Source organism: Acanthochromis polyacanthus, chromosome 8 (assembly GCF_021347895.1).
Source record: "Acanthochromis polyacanthus isolate Apoly-LR-REF ecotype Palm Island chromosome 8, KAUST_Apoly_ChrSc, whole genome shotgun sequence".
In the NCBI taxonomy this organism is placed as follows: domain Eukaryota; kingdom Metazoa; phylum Chordata; class Actinopteri; family Pomacentridae; genus Acanthochromis; species Acanthochromis polyacanthus.
In genome coordinates, this window is record NC_067120.1 from 238469 (window position 1) to 257612 (window position 19144).

A 19144-nucleotide genomic window follows, 5' to 3' on the forward strand; every position below is an offset into this window, starting at 1 on the left:
AAACCTAAATACTTCTTTCTAATTTCATGGAAAACTTCTACAGTTCTGAGTGAGTAGGGGAACGATGACACTAGTGGCTTTATTTCATGTAAATATTATAATAAATAAAGCTACTCAACAGCAGGCTGCATTAAAACACTGCTAAAACAATAATTAACATAAACTGATTGTCAAATAATTTGATCATTTTCAAAGCAATTTTTCCTTCAATGATGTCAAACATTTAATGGCTCCACTTCCTCCAATATAAGGAGCATTTCTGCTCGTGAATGCAGACATGAGGAAACTCCACAGACTCAACCAGAAGAAGATGAAACATGAAAGTAATATTTTTTGTTTGAAGAGATCATTTTTCTTTAAATTAAAAAAAAAAAAAAACTTAAGGTCAGATCAGCAATTCAGAACGATTTTAGTTGTTTTTTTTCTTTGTTAAACCCCCGTCCCCTCTCTGAGTTTCACATTACAGGGGAGTCTGCTGCAAACTGGAGCAAACAGTTCACCAGATCACGACCCGAGCTCACGCTGCAGCGGCTTTTCCTCCTTCTTTCATATTTTATGAACTGCTTTTCCCTTTACTTTTACAACATTTTTAGTGCATCTCTTTTACTTGTGAATATTCATTCATTTGCAATGATATCATCTCATTTAAATGGTAACCCAGCTGTCTTTCTAATTTCATGCAGAACTTTTCCTTTTCTGCAGAGCTGAAGGATGTGGGTGGAGGACACAAAAAGTTTCTGTTTATGTCGGCCAAGGAGCCAAAAAAGAAACAAAAGAAATGAGTCAAAGTGAGATAGATGTGTGGACTTTTAGCAAGGAGACATTATAGACTGTTTAATAATAGACATTATAGATTGTGTAATAAAGAACATATATTAGACATCATAGACTGTGTAATGGAGTCTATAGCAGACATGCGCAGTCAGAGGAGGCGGTCAGACCACATTTCCCACAATGCTCCGCCCCTCCCTTCTTCTTCTGTGGTCAGCTGATCCTGAAGTCAGACAGCCGCTGGAGATGTTCGGAGACAGTGGAGCAAAGTAGCTTGTAGCGGCTTTTTCTCCAATGGAGCGTTTTATTTCCTCCTACTGACGCTAATTTAATAATTTTACCTACCACTTAACGGATAAGAATGAGACGAGTTACCGGTTCTTCTTCTTCCAGTCGGTGTTAGCTTCAATGCTAAAGTTAGGGTCTTAACGTGTTGCTAGAATCATTTAGCTTCTGCAGGGTAACTGCTTCATCTGCTGGTCCACATCCTGGTCCATCTCCTGGTTTACTGATCCACCTGAGATGGTCTGAGGGTTTTTATGAACCCAGAAGAAGCTGAGATGGAAGACAGCGATGGAGAAGACCTGATAGAAACACCTGAGCTGCCCCTGGAGGTGAGTTACCTCATTACTGTTCATTAGCATATTCATACAGACCAGCAGGTAGGGCCCCATTAAGCAGTGGTTATACTGGTTAATAAGCACCGGTTATACTGGTTAATATCAGTTTTTCATTCTGTGACTGGCTCTCAGGTGGATTTGTCTCTTCAGTGTGTTCTAATACTGTTTCTGTCTCCTGCTGTAGATCATCGTTTACATCCTGAGTTTTCTTCACGCCTCAGACAGAAAGGAGGCGTCTCTGGTGTGCCGGACCTGGTACGATGCCAGCCAGGATCTGAGGTTTCAGGTAGAGACACTCTGCTTAAATGTCAAAAGTTAAAAGTTGTTAAAAGGCCCAGAGTCTCATGTTTTCTCTTTCTGCTTCCTCAGAAGAACGTCACCTTCTGCTTCCCGGCTTCGGCCTCGTCCCTGGAGCTGGTCAGAGGTCTGGGCAGAAGGTCCCGCTGCAGTCTGATCATCAGCCAGCTGGACGGCTTCAGCATTTCCAGGTCGCTTCTTCTGGAGGTATTCTGTTTTCTGTAGCTGGGGTTGTCCATGTCCCTGGTGTTCAGAGCTTTCTCTGCTCTCAGACATGTGGAGGTATTCTGTCATTTTAGTTTAGTTTTCTATGTCCCTGGTGTTCAGAGCTGTCTCTGTCCTCCCAAACAGCTGTGACTGTCATAAACATTACTGCAGTCATGTGAAGGTCTTGTTCAGTGATTTCACACAGAGAAGCGATCACACGCCTGAGAGAGGACCTTCTGCCTCCAGGGTTCATGGAATGAATCCTTTAGAAAATAAATCCTGGGTTTTATGCAGCTTAGAAACACGTAGACAAGAAAGAAATCTGTGAAGCCCAAAGCCTGACAGTTCATATGTGTTTGTTTTAACTTAAACCTATTCGAGGGGTTTTAATTCCTGTTCAGATAGTTTAGAGTTCGGTCTGTCCAGGATGTTCAGAAGGATGAAGTTTAGATCCAGATTGACCCTTGTCCTCAGAATGTGTGTCAGGAGTTAAACTTTCCATCCAACATGTCCTGTCAGGCTGTAAATGTTGTTTTATAGATCAGTCCAAAGTCTAATCAGCTGATAGTGTTTCTTTATGTCAGAACGTCGTGGATCAAACAGCACTGCTCATTACTTCCAGATTTAAAAATATAATTTTATTTATTAGTGCGGCACTTTTCATGTGTTGGTTCTGCTCTGACCAGTTTCTTTCTCCTGTCTTCTGGTTCCTCTGTTCAACAAACAAACAAATAAACAAACTGCCTCTGTGTCCTCCAGGTGGGTCTGTCTCTGGGTTCTAAGGTGGACAGCCTGGCCCTCCCTGGCAGCAGTATAACCGAGGCGTCTCTGCTGGCTCTCCTCCCTCGTCTCACCTCCCTCCGCCGGTTGGACCTCCGAGGTCTGGACAGCCTCTTCATGTCTGGAGCTTTTCTGTCCAGACAGGAGCACCGACAGCAGGTATTACCCAGCATGCAACAGCCTCGTTAACGCATCCGTGTGGTCTGATTTAACCTGTAAGAACTTCATGAGTGGAAAATGGCGTCCGTGCAGTGGATGAATGTTTCCACTGTGAAACTGAACACAGAAAAACACGTCATCAGAATTCATCTTCACATTCAGTTTACAGATCAAACTTTTATTATGAGTATTATTAGCTTGGACGCCTGAATTAAGGAGATTTTAACTGATTTATTCTTGTAATTATTTAATAAAGCTGAATACTGTGATTACACATCTGCTAACATGTATTTAAAAGATTTCCTCCATACACACATCTATACACATTCTTTATGAGAACAGCCCTGGAAATGTGCAGCTGTTTAGAGTTGAGCTAAAATCCAAACTAACTTGGAGCTACCTGGTCAGGTAGAAGCTATGTGATGGATGTCATGATGAGGACAAACATGTAAAAGTTGGACAGAAAGACTCTTCAGAAGCTGATTGGACAGAATCAGTTTGAACTGGAGGTGTTCAGTTTCTGTGTTTTGTTTTTCTGAGACAACATAATTTTCCTGATAAAAGGACATGAAGCGCTAAAGTGAAGGACACTGATGTATTCTATTATTTTATTGCTTTTCCTATGAGGTCCGGTCGGCTCTGTGTGGTCTAGAGGACCTGGATCTGTCCGGCCTTCGTTACCTGTCTGACCTCACCTTTAACCGGCTCACTGGCTGCACCCCGTCCCTCCGCCGCCTCTCGCTGGCTGGATGCCACATTGCCTTTGAGTTTGACCCGTACCGAGGATGCCCGGTGGGGGCCGTCCAGGACTCTTCGGCTCTGCTGTCGCTGAGGAACTTGAGGAAACTGTTGACAGACCAGAAATCTACCCTGGTAGCTCTGGACCTCAGCAGAACCTCCATCACTCCTGAGTCGCTGCGCTCTGTTGCACAGGTCAGAAACAAAAGCCGCTATCACCAGAAACATTCAGGCCAGATTTACCGCTCCATGCAGGAACTAGAAGCTTTCATTCTGGTTTCGGATGCTGCAGATCCTGAATCCATGATGTTCTCTTTGTTCCAGGTTCCAGGTTTAGTCCTAAAGGAGCTGCATCTGCAGGGCTGTAAGGAGCTGACTGACTACTCAGTGGAAGTTCTGGTGAAGCACCAGCCGGGCCTCCTCAAACTGGACATCAGCGGCTGCACCGAGCTGAGCAGCAGGTCTGTGGAGGCCATAGCCCAGGGCCTGAAGCACCTGGTGGACCTGTCGCTGTCCCGGGACTGGAGGATCACTGAGAAAGGTACCAGAGGGATTCAGTAGTTTTATATCATACTCTGGATGAATGCATTAAAGTCTGGTGCTTATAGTTCTAGAAGCTGCAGTGGTCTTTGTTGTTGGCTGAAAGGTTTCTGTCCTCATGAGGATGCCGGTAGAAAGACAAGTAAAATGTATCATATAATATAAAATGAATCTGTATCCTGCTGGAAGCATGAATGTGTTTAATAATGCTAATAATAGTAATTAACGTGTTTATTAATAATAGTAATTAACGTGTTTATTAATGCTCCTGCTGGGATTTTGCTGGAGCTCATGGGGTCCAAATGAACAGATTTAGAACATATTTTATTGATGCATATTTGGAGCTTAACACGAAGAAATAAAAAACAGCTGAAAGATAACAGAATTATTCCTGTGGAAACTCTAAATGCCACCTGCCAGTGTTCTAAAGGTACCTTGGTACTGAGCTAGCTGCCTGTCCAGGTCGTGTTTTGTTCTGATTGTGGTTTCAGATAAACGGTCCTGAACTTATCTAGTGGTTCCTACGCTGAGTGGAAAGATATGAAATGTGATTTTAGTAGTTTAATGTGTAGACAAGAGTAGGGTGTGGTGAAATATTAGTGTTTGCTGTTCTGTTTTCTCAAATATAACTGGAGTACAGCTCAGCTGTATTTAGAAATCAGGGAGAGAAGTTTAGTGTGTTTGAATTTCTACATCTGTACTAAAAACACGTCTGCCCTAAATCTGGACAACACAGTAAACAGCAAACATACATTAATGGTTGGATTTTACAAACATTTATTACATAATAAACGCCTGGATATTCAACTTCTGGTCTGGAGTCTGGAAAAGTTTGGACTTTTGGAACAGAAAATGTGCAGGAACCTTGAATTGCTTCTGACTGAGTGCATGAATTGTTTTTTATTTTTTATACTAGCAGTGGAATGAATATTCAATTCAATTTTATTTATATAGCGTCAATTACAGTCAAATCGTGTCAAGACGCTTTACAGAACCCAAATGCCTGACCCCCAGAGCAGCCCAAAGGAGACAGTGGCAGGAAAACACCCTTTTAACAGGGAAGAAACCTCGAGCAGAACCCGGCTCTATATATCCATCCATCCATCCATCCATCCATCCATCCATCCATCCATCCATCCATCCATCCATCCATCCATCCATCCTCTATCCACCACTTTATCCTCACTAGGGTCATGGGGGGTGCTGGAGTCTATCCCAGCTGACTCTGGTGAAGGCAGGGGACACCCTGGACAGGTCACCAGTCTGTCACAGGGCTACATATACAGACACACAATCACACTCACATTCACACCTACGGACAATTTAGAGTAATGGAATGAATATGTTTTCCATTATTATGATGTTAGTGTTGTGTTTGCAGTAGAGTGCCTGTATATCAGAGTGGCGACAACTGGGGATTTGACGCCATTTTGTTTCCATTCACTCAATATGGGACGCGCAGCGCGTAGTGCACATTCATGAAAACTATTGTGGATTGCTTACTGATTTCAAGACATGTTTTGGACAAAATATTTTACTGGCTTGTTTTGTCTGGATGTCCAAGATTGGATTATGGCCGTTTTTTGTGGAATATTTTCATCTGTGACTAGTTTTGAGCCTTCAAGGTGGGTTGTGCTGCATCTCCATGCATGAAAATGGTCAAAGTCAAAATAACCACAACTGCCTAAAATCACATCAAACTTTTCTGTCATTCACCCATACATCATAACATGAAAGTACATACATGGGACTAACCTGGCATAAAAACCATGATGAAGTCGGTTTCCATCCCACTCTCTGGACTTTATTTTCCCACAGTTTCATTCTTTCACTACTCCTGGGAAATATAAACATGTGTGATCCCTTCTCTGACCGATTTGTGCACCCATAGACACAACAGCCCGTCATTTTTCAGGTATTTAAGAAGCGAAAAAGGATCTAGAATTACTCTCTGCGTTGTAAACAACGTTAACAGGAAAACCCGGCGTTCATGAATTGGAAACAAAATGGCTCCATAGATCACATGAGCAAATTTTTTGGACCCGTCATGTCGCCACTCTGATATACAGGCACTCTAGTTTGCAGGTTGTTCTGCTGCCCTCTAGTGGCCAAAGCCGTCAGTTAATCTGGTTTAAATCATGAATACTGTGTTCCTGTGGCTGTAATCTGCTCCATGGTCCCGTCTCTCTCCAAGGCCTCGCTGAGCTGCTGTCGCTGCCATCTCTGAGGACTCTGGATCTGTCCGAGTGTCTGCACATCAATGGAACAGAGATCGTGAAAGGCCTGAAGGGATCCGGCAGAGCAAAGCTGGAGGTCCTGAATGTGAGAAGCTGCAGCTACATTAGGGTGAGCAGCTCCAGACAGTTCTAGGCCTGGAACGGCATCAGAGTCTGTTTATTCTGACTAACAGCTTCTGTCTCTTCTCTCTGCAGGATCTTGCAGTCTTCTCTCTCACCCAGCTGCTCGGGGATTCTCTCCGTGAGTTGGACCTGACATCATGTGACAACGTGACCGACCTGTCGGTGCGCGCCGTCGCCACCTACCTGCAGAAGCTGGTAGTTCTGCGGCTGGGGTGGTGTAAAGAAGTCACGGATTGGGGTCTGCTGGGGATGGTGCAGACGGCCAAATGTGAGCTGGATGAGGACGCAGTGAGTACCAGATGTTTGTTTCCTGTGTTCTGATGTTACGGGTGCTCGGTTTATCGGCTAACTTAACAACTGGACAGAAACTGGCACATTCTAAGCTGTCATTGTTTCCTTTTCTCCAAAGGTCGATAAGGGTCCCACGTTCACTCGAACCTTCGGCAACATGGGCTTCTTCAAGCCTCCTCGTATGCCTTTTGAGGAGCGACCCAAGCTGGTGACTCAGAACGACCTGGAGCAGTTCAAGCAGCAGTCTGGAGCTTCGCTTTTAGCTCTGAACCGGCTGCAGGAGCTGGACCTGTCCGCTTGCTGCAAGCTGACCGACAGCAGCATCACTCAGGTGGGAGGCCGAGAGGAGGCGTGTTTCAGGTCTAGAAAGCAGAATGTTTCCAATCCAATCCAGCTTTATTTATGTAGCACTTTTACCAACCACCGCTTGGCCCAAAGTGCTGTACGTACATGTACGCAGAGCAAGGCAAATAAAATAAATACGTTTGAATGTTGTTTCTCCTCAGGTGGTTCGTTACCCGGCTCTCCACCGTCTGTCTCTGTCCATGCTGCCTGACATCACCGACGCCAGCCTGGCATCGGTGGCCTTGCACTGCCGCAGCCTCACCAGCCTGGCGCTCAGCCACTGCCCGGGCATCAGCGACCGAGGAGTAGCTCGGGCTGCTCCGTACCTCCACCGACTGCAGCATCTCTACCTCTCCTGCTGTCCCAACATCAGCGATAGGTCAGTGATACGTCTTCTGCATGTAGCTGCAGATTTAACAGGAAATAAACATGAATCTCTGAAACCCGCAGGTCCTTGTTCCTCCTGCTGGAGCACTGTAAGCGTCTGAGGACACTCGACATCTCAAGGTGCAAAAACATCTCTTCGACAACAGTGGAGCTCCTCCAATCACAGCTACCCTTCCTGGAAAACATCCAGTCCAGGTTCATCGGTGGAGCTGATCTCCTCCCGGCACTCTGAATGTCCTGAACCAGACCTTCACACAAACTGACCAAAGCCTGCTCTGAGTCCAACTTTTGCACATTTCAGCATTTTGCACAAGAACTGAAAGAGATGTTTATGAATTGTCGGTTTACAGAGAAACATCTGTAAGTAAATCTAGACTTAAAGCCGCTCTGTAAGGGTTAGGGTTCTGACTGAGACAGAACCACTAATATTAACTTCTTGAAGTCTTGATGTTTTAATGTGGTCTAGATCTGATCTGAGGAAGGAATTTCAAGGTGCTTTATCCTGAAAACAGAAACACACAATGAGAGATTCCACTAAAACGTCTAATAACAGCATGGTGCTTTAATTTACGAATGTCCCAGCAAGAAATGAAGGTTAGACAGAAATATTAAAGCACGAAGCTGTCCATAAGTGAAAAGATAATTCTTTAATCTATATCTGTATTTATGGAGTAGGTAATCATTCTGAACTAATGTGATTTCAGTTGACAGATGAACTGTGGGATAAATTCTGACATCTAAATAACATTTAGTTTTTTTTCTCCATGTGAGCAGATTTCCCTAAAAGGAGTTTAGCTGAAATGCTAATGCTTACTTTGGTCACAAAACTTTGTATTTTTTTCTCAATCATTCCTTATTTTGTTAAAAGCAAACTTTACTGGGGATTTTTTTAAACATTTTTCTGAAAAATCAGTTCTGTGCTGCTCAACTAATTTAGAGTACATCTGAAGTGAAACAGAGTTTATAGGGCAGTTTCTCCAAAGTTAAAGTAAATTAATTAACCCTCCGTGGTCTCAGGACTCCGTCGATATTATTTTAAATCTCCGTCTGCTGCATTAACAACACCGTTTTATTATTTCTTTGAAAACTTCCATTGGTACCAGTTTTAGGGAATTAGATTTAATGGAAAAGGATGCTCCCTATTTTTTCCCAGTGAAACTGTGGACATTTGCTGTCATTATTGGATTCTGCAGCCTTCTGTTCTGGTCCATCCCTCCTTTTCTTGGCCAAGCACACTTATTAATAATAATAATAATGATGATACACCTGTCTGATTAAAGACAGGACACTTATGCACTATGACAGAGGGAGAATTATGGACTGCAAAGACAAATAATCAGGTATTAAATATGTGGCTTTTATAAATAAACCAAAGTTTGGCTAAAATGCCATCAATAAAACACGTGTTTTTCTTTTTTTCATATAAATCTGTTTATTCGTGTGAAGTCACTCAAAGCACATGATTCAGAGTGAATTTATCAGGAATGCACTGCAGAAAACAATCACTGAAATCACCCAAACACTATTTTCTGTCTGTCAGTTGATGAGGACCTTCAGCTCATTAGTACCATTAAAAAACACACGACAGGATTTAATCCGCCACAGACGGCCGACAGTACTGCAGACATTTACAGGATTTTGTTTTTCACATTTTCAAATGATTAATCTGTTGATTGTGGTGAAAATACAGTTATTAGATGGGTACCTAAAGCATGTGGGCAAGTGGCTAAAATCCATCCAATAATGAGTTCTTATTAGGTTCATGAAGCAGAAACACTCCTCACCTCTACTGGAAGGAACCAGCAGGGTTCTAGTTAATGCCCGTTAGAATTTAAACATCCACAGGAACAATCCCTGTGTTTTACATAGTATTAGATAAATGGAGAATATAAAATGATTACTAAAGACATTTAAAGTACCAGTACTGGAGTGGTTGTAGAAGGAAAGTACCACTTCTTCTGGAGTTTCCATTCAGCTGAACATGAACAGATGCAGCTGCTACAACCACTCCTGGATTTTAAGTTTCACTTGGATGTAGAAAAACCAGAAGAAACATCTGATGTCAGCGTTACAGAAAAGACATGCAGGGATCTCACCACACACACACACACACGTCTGGTTCTGCTATTCCCGTGGGGACTTACCATTGATTCCCATTCATACCTAACCCCTAACTCTGACCCTAACATTAACCTTAACCAACACCAAAACAATGGCTAACCCTAAAGAAACTTTTTTGCACTTTTACTTTTTTCAGTAACAACAACATGACCAAGAAAACACTGTTTCCCCTCATGGAACCTCATTTTTGGTACCCACCGAGACAGCAATAGTCAGGTCAAAGTCCCCACCGATATAGCAGAAACAAGTACACACACACACACACACACACACACACACACACACACACACACACACACACACACACACACACACACACACACACACACACACACACACACACACACACACACACACACACGTATTTACACATCCACGCTCTACTGCTCCGTCTGGCTGAAGTCGTAGCAGAAGTTGTAGTTGCTGGGAGGTTTGGGAACGCTGGGAGCGCTGTCTGGGATGGGAACGTTCTCCAGGTCCAGGAGGCGGAGTTTGATCTCCATGGACAGGAGGATCTCCAGCTCGCTGCGCATCGTCTCGCTGCTCATGTCCCGACCCAGGAGGACGCTCAGTCCATCTGTCCACAGGCAGAACTGACAGATGGAAGCAGAGTCTGGTTTATAATCCAACTGGAATGGACAACCACAGAAAGTAAAGCCCTTTACCACTCTGTTCTCATAATCAGAAACGTTTGTGTGAAACTTTCACACAGGTGAAAAGGGGACTTCTCTTGATGCACTGAGCCCTTCTCTATCTACCTTTACATTTAATATGTATACCGTTATTGCAGTACATTCACTCTGTTTCCCCCTGTGCTATTTCTCCGAGTGTCCCTGGTCCCAGAGCTGGATGCTTCAGATCTGCGGTTGATGTTCCACCAGCTGGTCCAGTCTCCACCATGTCCACTGTGGGATGCTGCTGCTGACCTTCCTCCAGCCCTCTGCTTCCAGCTCCCCTTTTCCACCAGTCAACTCTGCATCGCCTTCACTATACTGTTATGCTAACTTACATACTGTTTGAATTTTACTGCTAGCTATATATGGAGTATGTTTAATGTCAGAGCCGTACATCATCAGAGTAAACTATGAGTCAGTTTTCAATGTTAGCTTATACTTTGTCTGTGTCACATATCCTGTCATACATGTATCCAAATGTGTGTTGTGTTTTCCTTGCTTTCCCACCCCTCCCTCTTCTCCCATCCCTCCCCCTTGCCCTCCTCTGTCCCTCTCAACCCGCCCGGCCAGCAGGCAGATGGGTCCCCCCTATATAGAGCCGGGTTCTGCTCGAGGTTTCTTCCCTTTTAAAAGGGTGTTTTCTTGCCACTGTCTCCTTTGGGCTGCTCTGGGGGTCAGGCATATGGGTTCTGTAAAGCGTCTTGAGACGATTTGACTGTAATTGAGGCTATATAAATAAAATTGAATTGAATTGAATTGAACTGAATGGACAGAAGAAAAGAAGAGGACTTTCCGCATTTCAGCATTAATATTCGTTTCAGTGCCAAAAATCACAGTTTGCTCTCTGATTCTGAATCTACTAGACAACATTCTGCCTCAAAATATGCTATTCATTGCATCCTGTACTCTTATAATACTCTATTTTTTAATGTAAATAATACCACTTTATTGTAAATAGGAACCTCTTTTTGCCATATTGGACAACTCATGCTATTTCTACGGCCGACTATCTATCAATCAAAATGAAGTAAATTCAATAAAACCTCAAAATAATGAAAACAGACACTTATAGAATAATGATACTCACTGATAATCCATGTAATCTGAGTTTTCCCCCCCCCAAAAGATGTTCAGAGGAGCTGAAGTGTGTTTTCTACTGGCTCTAAGTTTGTTTGATACCTGCAGCATCAGACAGCAGTAGAATGCCATCCCTTTATTGGATGAACAACCCAGTCAGCAACGCTTTAGAAAATATTTAGAAAAACAGGAAGCGTAATAAAGACTCACGTCAGTTCTAGACGGAGCGATGAAGTTGAGGCTGTACTCCTCTACGTCATACGTGATGCTAAACGCCAGATCCAGCACCTCCTACAGCAGAAAACTCCGTCAGACTTCCAGTTTGTTCCGACAGAGAAAGAAAAGGAAAGCAGCTGACCTTGTTCTGTTTGCCTTTGTTCTCCTTCATGTGAGGACAGTCTTTCCCCGTCAGCAGGGCTTTGATATCTGCTACTGGAACTGAAACAGAACGAGAGTTTCATATTTACCTACATTAGTAGTTTATAGATTATTTGTAGTTTGTTTTAGTTTGGATCATCATATATGTATATATATATATATATATGGTTAATATAGGGTTATATATGTGTGGCGTTATTATCGGGTTATTACGGACATCCTGTGCTTGTTTTTATCTGTGCATAGATTTCTGTTTTTGGGGTGAAAAGCTGGACGTTTTCTGCCACTCACTCTTCTCCTGCAGTGTTTCTATCGGTGGATTGTCGGTATCTTCCTCCACGTCGCCATAGTGAAGCATTTTGTGGTTGGGAGACAGGCGACAGTACCACAGTTTATCTGTGAACAAAAGCAGGAGTTATCTTCAGGAAGCTGCTGTCTTCTAGGAGTGTAGAACTAATCGGCTGCTCACCCTGTCGCCGTCGGCTGCTGATCTTTCTGAACATGGTTCCCTGACACAGTCTGTTGAGTCTCTGCTGGCGGATCAACTCCAGCAGCTCCGGCTTCAGGCGCTCTTTGAGCTCCCTGAAGGAAAAGAAAGGGAACTCTGGTTAGCAGACGTGGCTCACAAATTCACAATCAAGACAAGAAATCCCTCAACTATTGCAATAGTTCAGCATTTCTATAGGAGTTTTATCTTAACTAAAGGTCACAGACAATGAAGCTGCATAAAGCACACTCTGTTTCTCTGAGTGTTTAGAGATAAACTGTCTGTTGGTTACATACGGGTGGAAAATATCTGAGCAGCTAATCAGGTTTAGTTACGAACTCAACAGGTACGTTTTCAAAATAATCCACCAGAACAGAAATTTCTTCAGCTTCTACAGGAAAACTGTTGAGAAAAAAACCCTGAAACATCTCAGAGCAGATGTGAAAAACATTCATCCGAGCATCATCTGGTAGCTGTATGACTCATTTCACATTTCTAAAACATTCCTCTTCTGTATGGATTATGACATATGAACTTGATCTAATATAAAACGTTTTCAACCATGAGATAAAGATGTAGCTTTTACCTTTAATAGATCAGTGTTTGATGGGATCATAATATATAATATCACTGCCACAATATATAATAAAATATAATATACTATCAGTACCACAATATATAATTAAATATATTATCACTACCATAATATATCATAAAATGTTTGCATTTTATATTATTATTGCTATTATATATTAATATCTGTCCCTGTGTAAATGAGGGAAAAGTGGCTGGAAGCAGCAAAAGCAGACAGACATCAGCTAAACAGTTAAAGGACTTTATTGTGATGAAGTCCCAGCTGTGTGAATAGTTATCCACAGCTGTAGGACTGTAAGGAAAGAGAAAATATAGAAATAAAAGTGATTCTTCCAGCTAAGGAGGCTGTTGTTGAATTATCTACTGGAGCTTCATCAGAGGTCCATGTTTATGTTCAGGGTTCCGTCTGATGAAGATGATGGTGGTAAATGAGCAGGAATGTTTGGTTTGTTGTTAAAGTGTCTGAATAATGCTGGGAGAGACACAGAAACTCTGGAATAGTTTGAGTTAAAATTATTTCCTCGCTGAACTCCTCTGGAACCCAAACTTTACATCATTAACTGAATGATGGCAGTTTTCTTCTATGCAGTCAAAGATTCATCCTGTAGGAGGGTTCATAGTGACCATCCCATAATACTCACAGTACAGGGGGAGCCAGAGTCTCCTCCTGGTGCAGCCGCTCTGTCTGCCGTAGTTTGAGGATCTCACTGTAGTTCAGAGCGTTGACTTTGTTCTTGAAGAGCTCCAGGGAGGTGGGTTTACTGGACAGGGTTCTGGTGATCTGCTCCCTGACCACCTGCATCACCTGTAGACAGAGACAGGCAGACAGAGACAGGTAAGACAGAGACAAGTTAGACAGAGACAGGTAAGACAGAGACAGGTAAGACAGAGACAGGCAGACAGAGACAGGTAAGACAGAGACAGGTTAGACAGAGACAGGTTAGACAGAGACAGGTTAGACAGAGACAGGTAGACAGAGACAGGTAAGACAGAGACAGTTAGACAGAGACAGGTAGACAGAGACAGGTAGACAGAGACAGGTAGACAGAGACAGGTTAGACAGAGACAGGTTAGACAGAGACAGGTTAGACAGAGACAGGTAAGACAGAGACAAGTTAGACAGAGACAGGTAAGACAGAGACAGTTAGACAGAGACAGGTAGACAGAGACAGGTAAGACAGAGACAGGCAGACAGAGACAGGTAAGACAGAGACAAGTTAGACAGAGACAGGTAAGACAGAGACAGTTAGACAGAGACAGGTAGACAGAGACAGGTAAGACAGAGACAGGCAGACAGAGACAGGTTAGACAGAGACAGGTTAGACAGAGACAGGTTAGACAGAGACAGGTTAGACAGAGACAGGTAGACAGAGACAGGTAAGACAGAGACAGTTAGACAGAGACAGGCAGACAGAGACAGGTAGACAGAGACAGGTAGACAGAGACAGGTAAGACAGAGACAGGTTAGACAGAGACAGGCAGACAGAGACAGTTAGACAGAGACAGGTAGACAGAGACAGGTTAGACAGAGACAGGTAAGACAGAGACAGTTAGACAGAGACAGTTAGACAGAGACAGGTTAGACAGAGACAGGTAGACAGAGACAGGCAGACAGAGACAGGTTAGACAGAGACAGGTAGACAGAGACAGGCAGACAGAGACAGGTTAGACAGAGACAGGTAAGACAGAGACAGTTAGACAGAGACAGTTAGACAGAGACAGGTTAGACAGAGACAGGTTAGACAGAGACAGTTAGACAGAGACAGGTAAGACAGAGACAGTTAGACAGAGACAGGCAGACAGAGACAGGTTAGACAGAGACAGGTAAGACAGAGACAGTTAGACAGAGACAGAGACAGGTTAGACAGAGACAGGTAAGACAGAGACAGTTAGACAGAGACAGGTTAGACAGAGACAGTTAGACAGAGACAGGTAAGACAGAGACAGTTAGACAGAGACAGGTAAGACAGAGACAGTTAGACAGAGACAGGTAAGACAGAGACAGTTAGACAGAGACAGTTAGACAGAGACAGGTAGACAGAGACAGTTAGACAGAGACAGGTAAGACAGAGACAGTTAGACAGAGACAGTTAGACAGAGACAGTTAGACAGAGACAGTTAGACAGAGACAGGCAGACAGAGACAGGCAGACAGAGACAGGTAAGACAGAGACAGTTAGACAGAGACAGGTAGACAGAGACAGTTAGACAGAGACAGGTAAGACAGAGACAGTTAGACAGAGACAGGTTAGACAGAGACAGGTAGACAGAGACAGTTAGACAGAGACAGTTAGACAGAGACAGGTAAGACAGAGACAGTTAGACAGAGACAGGTAAGACAGAGACAGGCAGACAGAGACAGTTAGACAGAGACAGGTAGACAGAGACAGTTAGACAGAGACAGGTAGACAGAGACAGGCAGACAGAGACAGTTAGACAGAGACAGGTAGACAGAGACAGTTAGACAGAGACAGTTAGACAGAGACAGGCAGACAGAGACAGGCAGACAGAGACAGTTAGACAGAGACAGGTAGACAGAGACAGTTAGACAGAGACAGGTAAGACAGAGACAGGTAGACAGAGACAGGTAGACAGAGACAGGTAGACAGAGACAGGTAGACAGAGACAGGTAAGACAGAGACAGGTAGACAGAGACAGGTAGACAGAGACAGGTAGACAGAGACAGTTAGACAGAGACAGGTAGACAGAGACACATGCAGCAGAGAAAAGATGTTTTTATTTTTATTTTTTTAGAATCAGTCTGTATCCAAAGCCAACAATCCTTCTGCTCTTATTCTGGAGAAAGCTTCATCCAAAAACTAGACTTTCTGAGTTTGGATCCACTTTTCTCACTTCCTAACATCACTGCTACAAGCAGCCAATTCATTTATTACTTTTCACCACATTTATACACGTTTCATTAAAAGTCACCATTTAATGTTTCTAATGAACCTTCTCTGATTAAAGACTGAGAGGTGGTTTAAAATAAAACAACATTTACTCATTATTCATCATTCCTTCTTTTTCTGCTCCAGTCTGAAGACGTTCAGCTGAATGCAGGAAAACTGCTTTATTTGGGTTACTGAAGGAACCCATCCATCACTTTGGTCTTTAACCATGTTCTGTTCATCCCACAAACCCACACTGATTAACACGACTTTCTGTTTAATCAGGGCTTCATTTACTCTCCTCTACTCTTCATTTATTACTTTAACTCGTTCATTTATTCTGCTGCCCGTTTCTATTAAACTTTAAATTTTATTAAATTATTAAAATTTTGTTCAAAGATTACTTTCCGCACCGTCGACAATCTAAAAACCTCCATTACTCTTAGTTTGCTTTTACAAACTCAGCTCTCTGCAGCTTCCTTTCCACATCCAGCCTGACGCTGCAGTTCACTCTGGGTGTGTTTTTGTGTGTGTTTTCTGCATGATTTGTTATGGTGAAGCTCACACTCAGGGACAGGGGGCGACCCACAGAACCACAGCTCAGGGTAGTTTGTCAATCTATGGCTGCATTATCCTAGAAAATCTATAGAAAAATCTATATGGTTCCAGACAGAACTATCTGTGTCCTCCTGGTTCCCCGACACTCTGCTGACCTTCATCATTCCTCCTCATCTGACAGAACAATCAGCGACTAAAGTGGAATCTGAACCAGTGAAGCTTCACAGCTTTTATGTAAATAATGATCTGTGGAAAAGTGGAACTCCTTGTTGGATCTTCCTTGAAAGCTGAACAGCGATTATTTTCTATTTTGTCCACAACAGAAGAGTTTGTGTGTCTGGAAAAGCAGACATCCAGTTATTCTATATTGTGTGAACAACCAGAGAAACATTAAAACGACTACAGTTTCACTCTGATTCCAGCTCCAGACCTCCAAAGCCAAAATAACTTTTAGAAACTTCCAGATGATACGAGTCTCAGAGCCTCTGCAGCCTGTTAGCTCATCCTAGCTCTCCGGTTCTCATTCTGTTTTCCATCTGGACGCTTTAATACGGATTCCTGTAGTAACCAAGCAGTTAGAAAGAGCTTCAAATGATGCAGAAAACAATCTTACCTCCATTTTTCCTCCTTCAGAGCCAACTATTTTCACAGATATCCTAAGCTCCAGTCTACAGCGGGGATGAGCGGTGAGGGAGTCTCCTACATGGCAGCAGAGGTTCAGGCCTTTGGGTGTTTAGTAAACAGACTCCCTGATACCCCTCATGCCCTTCATGTCCTGCCCCTCTGTCATTCAGCTCCACCGGCCAATCAGAGTGGCCGACAGCAGCTGTTCCCTAAAACCCTGCATCAGGCTGAATATGAGTCTGCAGGATGGATCAGCACCACCGACACTTTAACCTAAACCTGCATCCCAACACAACCTCTCCTTTATTTCCACCTCTCTGCTTCCTCCGGTCTGACCGTCGTATTGTTCCCAGAGGGTTGTACGTTCCCTCTGTTGTTGTGGAATTACTGCTGATGCTTTGGCTGCTTTGTTTTCCTCCTTTCCTTCTCCCTTTGTTTCTGCCGCTCACCACGCTTCTCTTTGTCCACCTAATGCCTCTTTGTCCCGCCCCAAAGCACCCTGGGTAGGGGGTCCAGAGCCAGAACAAAAGGCCGGTCCGCCGGCCAGCGCTCAGGCCTGCTCCTGGGAGGTCAAGAGGTCGCCGAGTTTTATGACTATCTGAGAGAACTTTGTGGACGAAGGACAGCTGTTAAAAGGAGGATAAACGGTCTGGTTGGATTCTCAATATTTGTCCCAGACGAAGCTCTGCTGAAGGCTTCAACTATTAAAAGGACTCATAAGGTCACTGTGAGTCTGTGGGGGCAGCTCAGGGATGGTTAGCATCAGAATTAGCCCACAACAATACAAACCACACAAATACACCAGAAGAACAGCCTTTCTGCTGCTCGGTGGGAGTTGGTTTCATGTTTTCATGTGTTATGGTCAGCAGTATTAGTGTGCTGTCTGGTTTCTGGGGTGATGTCCTGTTGGGCCTCCGTGGGGGGGAAAATTACATGTGTGGGTTCAGCTGTGGTTGTTCCAGAGACTCTGGAGCCCCAGCTGCCAGACATTTCAGCTGATGACACCAGAGCTGATGACCTGCACTGCAATCCAGTTCTCCCCGCCCTCCGACCTTCCTGATTGGGCCGTCCTCCAGCTCCCCTCCATCTCTGACCAACCAGACGCAGCCAGCGCCACACCTGCAGGCTATATACCTGCGACCATGCTGTTAGTCAGCATTTGTGACCAGTCCGCCCTGGTGCCTCTCAGTGTGTGATCATTTGTTTGTATTTTGATGAGTTTTGGTCTGTAGGTACGTGTGGTTGGGTAGTGATGGTGAAATCGAAGCTTCATGAAGCAATGAACCACTTTGACACATCTGCTTCAAGAATGTCACGTTGCTTCGAAGTATTTGACACAACCAGAAGAGTGACATCTGCTGGTCCTGTGTCAGAACTGCATCCAAGTGGAAAAAACTGAAAAAGCCTCAGGACTGCTTGTCTCACTGCTTTGTACTTGCAATAAATGTTTTAAAACGTTATATATGTATGTTTGTGTGCATATATGTGTAGTGTGTTTCTATGAATGAATGTGTGTTGTATATGTGTGAATCTATGCGTGTGTATCTGTGTGTTATTTAATGTATGAAATGCAACTAGATATATCTAAACTAAATTCTAACTAAATACTCTCCCTAACTTCTCTCAAAACGACAAATGGCAAATGCACTAGCATGATCTCCTCCTCTCAAAAACCCACAATTTGAGGAGTGAATCAGACCCCTTTGCCTTTTAACACCTGGACAGATTGAAATGTCCGACCCCTTCAAAGTTCACTCGAAACAGCGCGACACGCGATGTGACGTAACGAGGCCTCGTTCTCGATAGTCACGTGATTGTGGGCGTGCTGAAGCAGGGATCGAAACACCGTCTCGGAACACTTTCGCTTCAAAAGCTCGGCACTGTGTCGAGCAAACTGGCTCGAGCGTAACATCACTGTGGTCGGGTTGGTGGGTACCGCAGATCTGTAGACACTCATGGTGAGTGTTACAGACACGGTGTGCTGAGTGAAGAAGCCATTTGGGTTTGAGTCTTCGGTCAGTGTGTGTGAGTGTGAGGCACCAGTTTTGTGGAGTTTGTTTTTGTACTCTTTGTATTAGTTTTTGTTTCTGGTGGTGGGTGTTGCTGCTGTACTTATGTTTGGCTAGGGAGTTCAGTTGTTTTGTTTTGGGTTTAGATGAGTTTGGGAAACGCTGTTAGCCTTCGTTTCGTTATATTCTGTTCTTTGATTTAGCATCACTCACCAGTCTTGTGTTCATTGTTGTCACTTT

At 43.7% G+C, this 19144-nt stretch overlaps 2 protein-coding genes and 1 long non-coding RNA gene across 5 annotated transcripts in view; 2 read left to right on the forward strand and 1 right to left on the reverse strand.

The window, feature by feature from the left end:
- Positions 1 to 959: 959 nt before the first annotated feature.
- On the forward strand, positions 960 to 8895 carry fbxl9 (F-box and leucine rich repeat protein). Of its 2 annotated transcripts, none has more exons than XM_051952230.1 (11): positions 960 to 1385; positions 1576 to 1677; positions 1764 to 1895; positions 2655 to 2834; positions 3462 to 3767; positions 3897 to 4113; positions 6307 to 6458; positions 6545 to 6760; positions 6882 to 7094; positions 7270 to 7487; positions 7559 to 8895. In XM_051952230.1, the coding sequence occupies exons 1-11, from the start codon at positions 1311 to 1313 to the stop codon at positions 7725 to 7727; spliced, it is 1980 nt and encodes a 659-aa protein (XP_051808190.1). In that variant the 5' UTR covers positions 960 to 1310; the 3' UTR covers positions 7728 to 8895. The 2 variants fall into 2 exon arrangements, with proteins under 2 accessions (XP_051808190.1, XP_022064687.1); XM_022208995.2 differs by having other exon boundaries at positions 961 to 1385; positions 1761 to 1895.
- A 22-nt stretch (positions 8896 to 8917) lies between these two features.
- elmo3 (engulfment and cell motility 3) overlaps positions 8918 to 19144 on the reverse strand; it is a 35542-nt gene continuing 25315 nt past the window's right edge. Inside the window, exons 1-7 of one of the 2 annotated variants that reach the window (XM_051952229.1) lie at positions 16885 to 17355; positions 13468 to 13631; positions 12215 to 12327; positions 12037 to 12141; positions 11726 to 11805; positions 11578 to 11658; positions 8922 to 10209 (exon numbers count right to left, since the gene is read on the reverse strand). In XM_051952229.1, the coding sequence (XP_051808189.1) occupies positions 9997 to 10209; positions 11578 to 11658; positions 11726 to 11805; positions 12037 to 12141; positions 12215 to 12327; positions 13468 to 13631; positions 16885 to 16890 (762 nt within the window). In that variant the 5' untranslated portion in view covers positions 16891 to 17355 and the 3' untranslated portion in view covers positions 8922 to 9996. Of the gene's footprint in view, positions 10210 to 11577; positions 11659 to 11725; positions 11806 to 12036; positions 12142 to 12214; positions 12328 to 13467; positions 13632 to 16884; positions 17356 to 19144 lie in introns of those variants that run through there. The other variant, XM_051952228.1, reaches the window with a different exon arrangement.
- On the forward strand, positions 13587 to 15822 carry LOC127535147 (uncharacterized). Its single transcript, XR_007943791.1, has 4 exons — positions 13587 to 13661; positions 13707 to 13940; positions 14261 to 14332; positions 14945 to 15822. It is a non-coding gene; the product is annotated as an uncharacterized LOC127535147 (long non-coding RNA).

Bases quoted from the DNA above. Each gene is read 5' to 3' on its own strand.
- fbxl9 (XM_022208995.2), top strand. From the start codon at position 1,311: ATGAACCCAGAAGAAGCTGAGATGGAAGACAGCGATGGAGAAGACCTG. The intron at 6,459-6,544 runs GTGAGCAGCTCC...TTCTCTCTGCAG, and splicing joins GAAGCTGCAGCTACATTAGG to GATCTTGCAGTCTTCTCTCT. The intron at 7,095-7,269 runs GTGGGAGGCCGA...GTTTCTCCTCAG, and splicing joins CCGACAGCAGCATCACTCAG to GTGGTTCGTTACCCGGCTCT.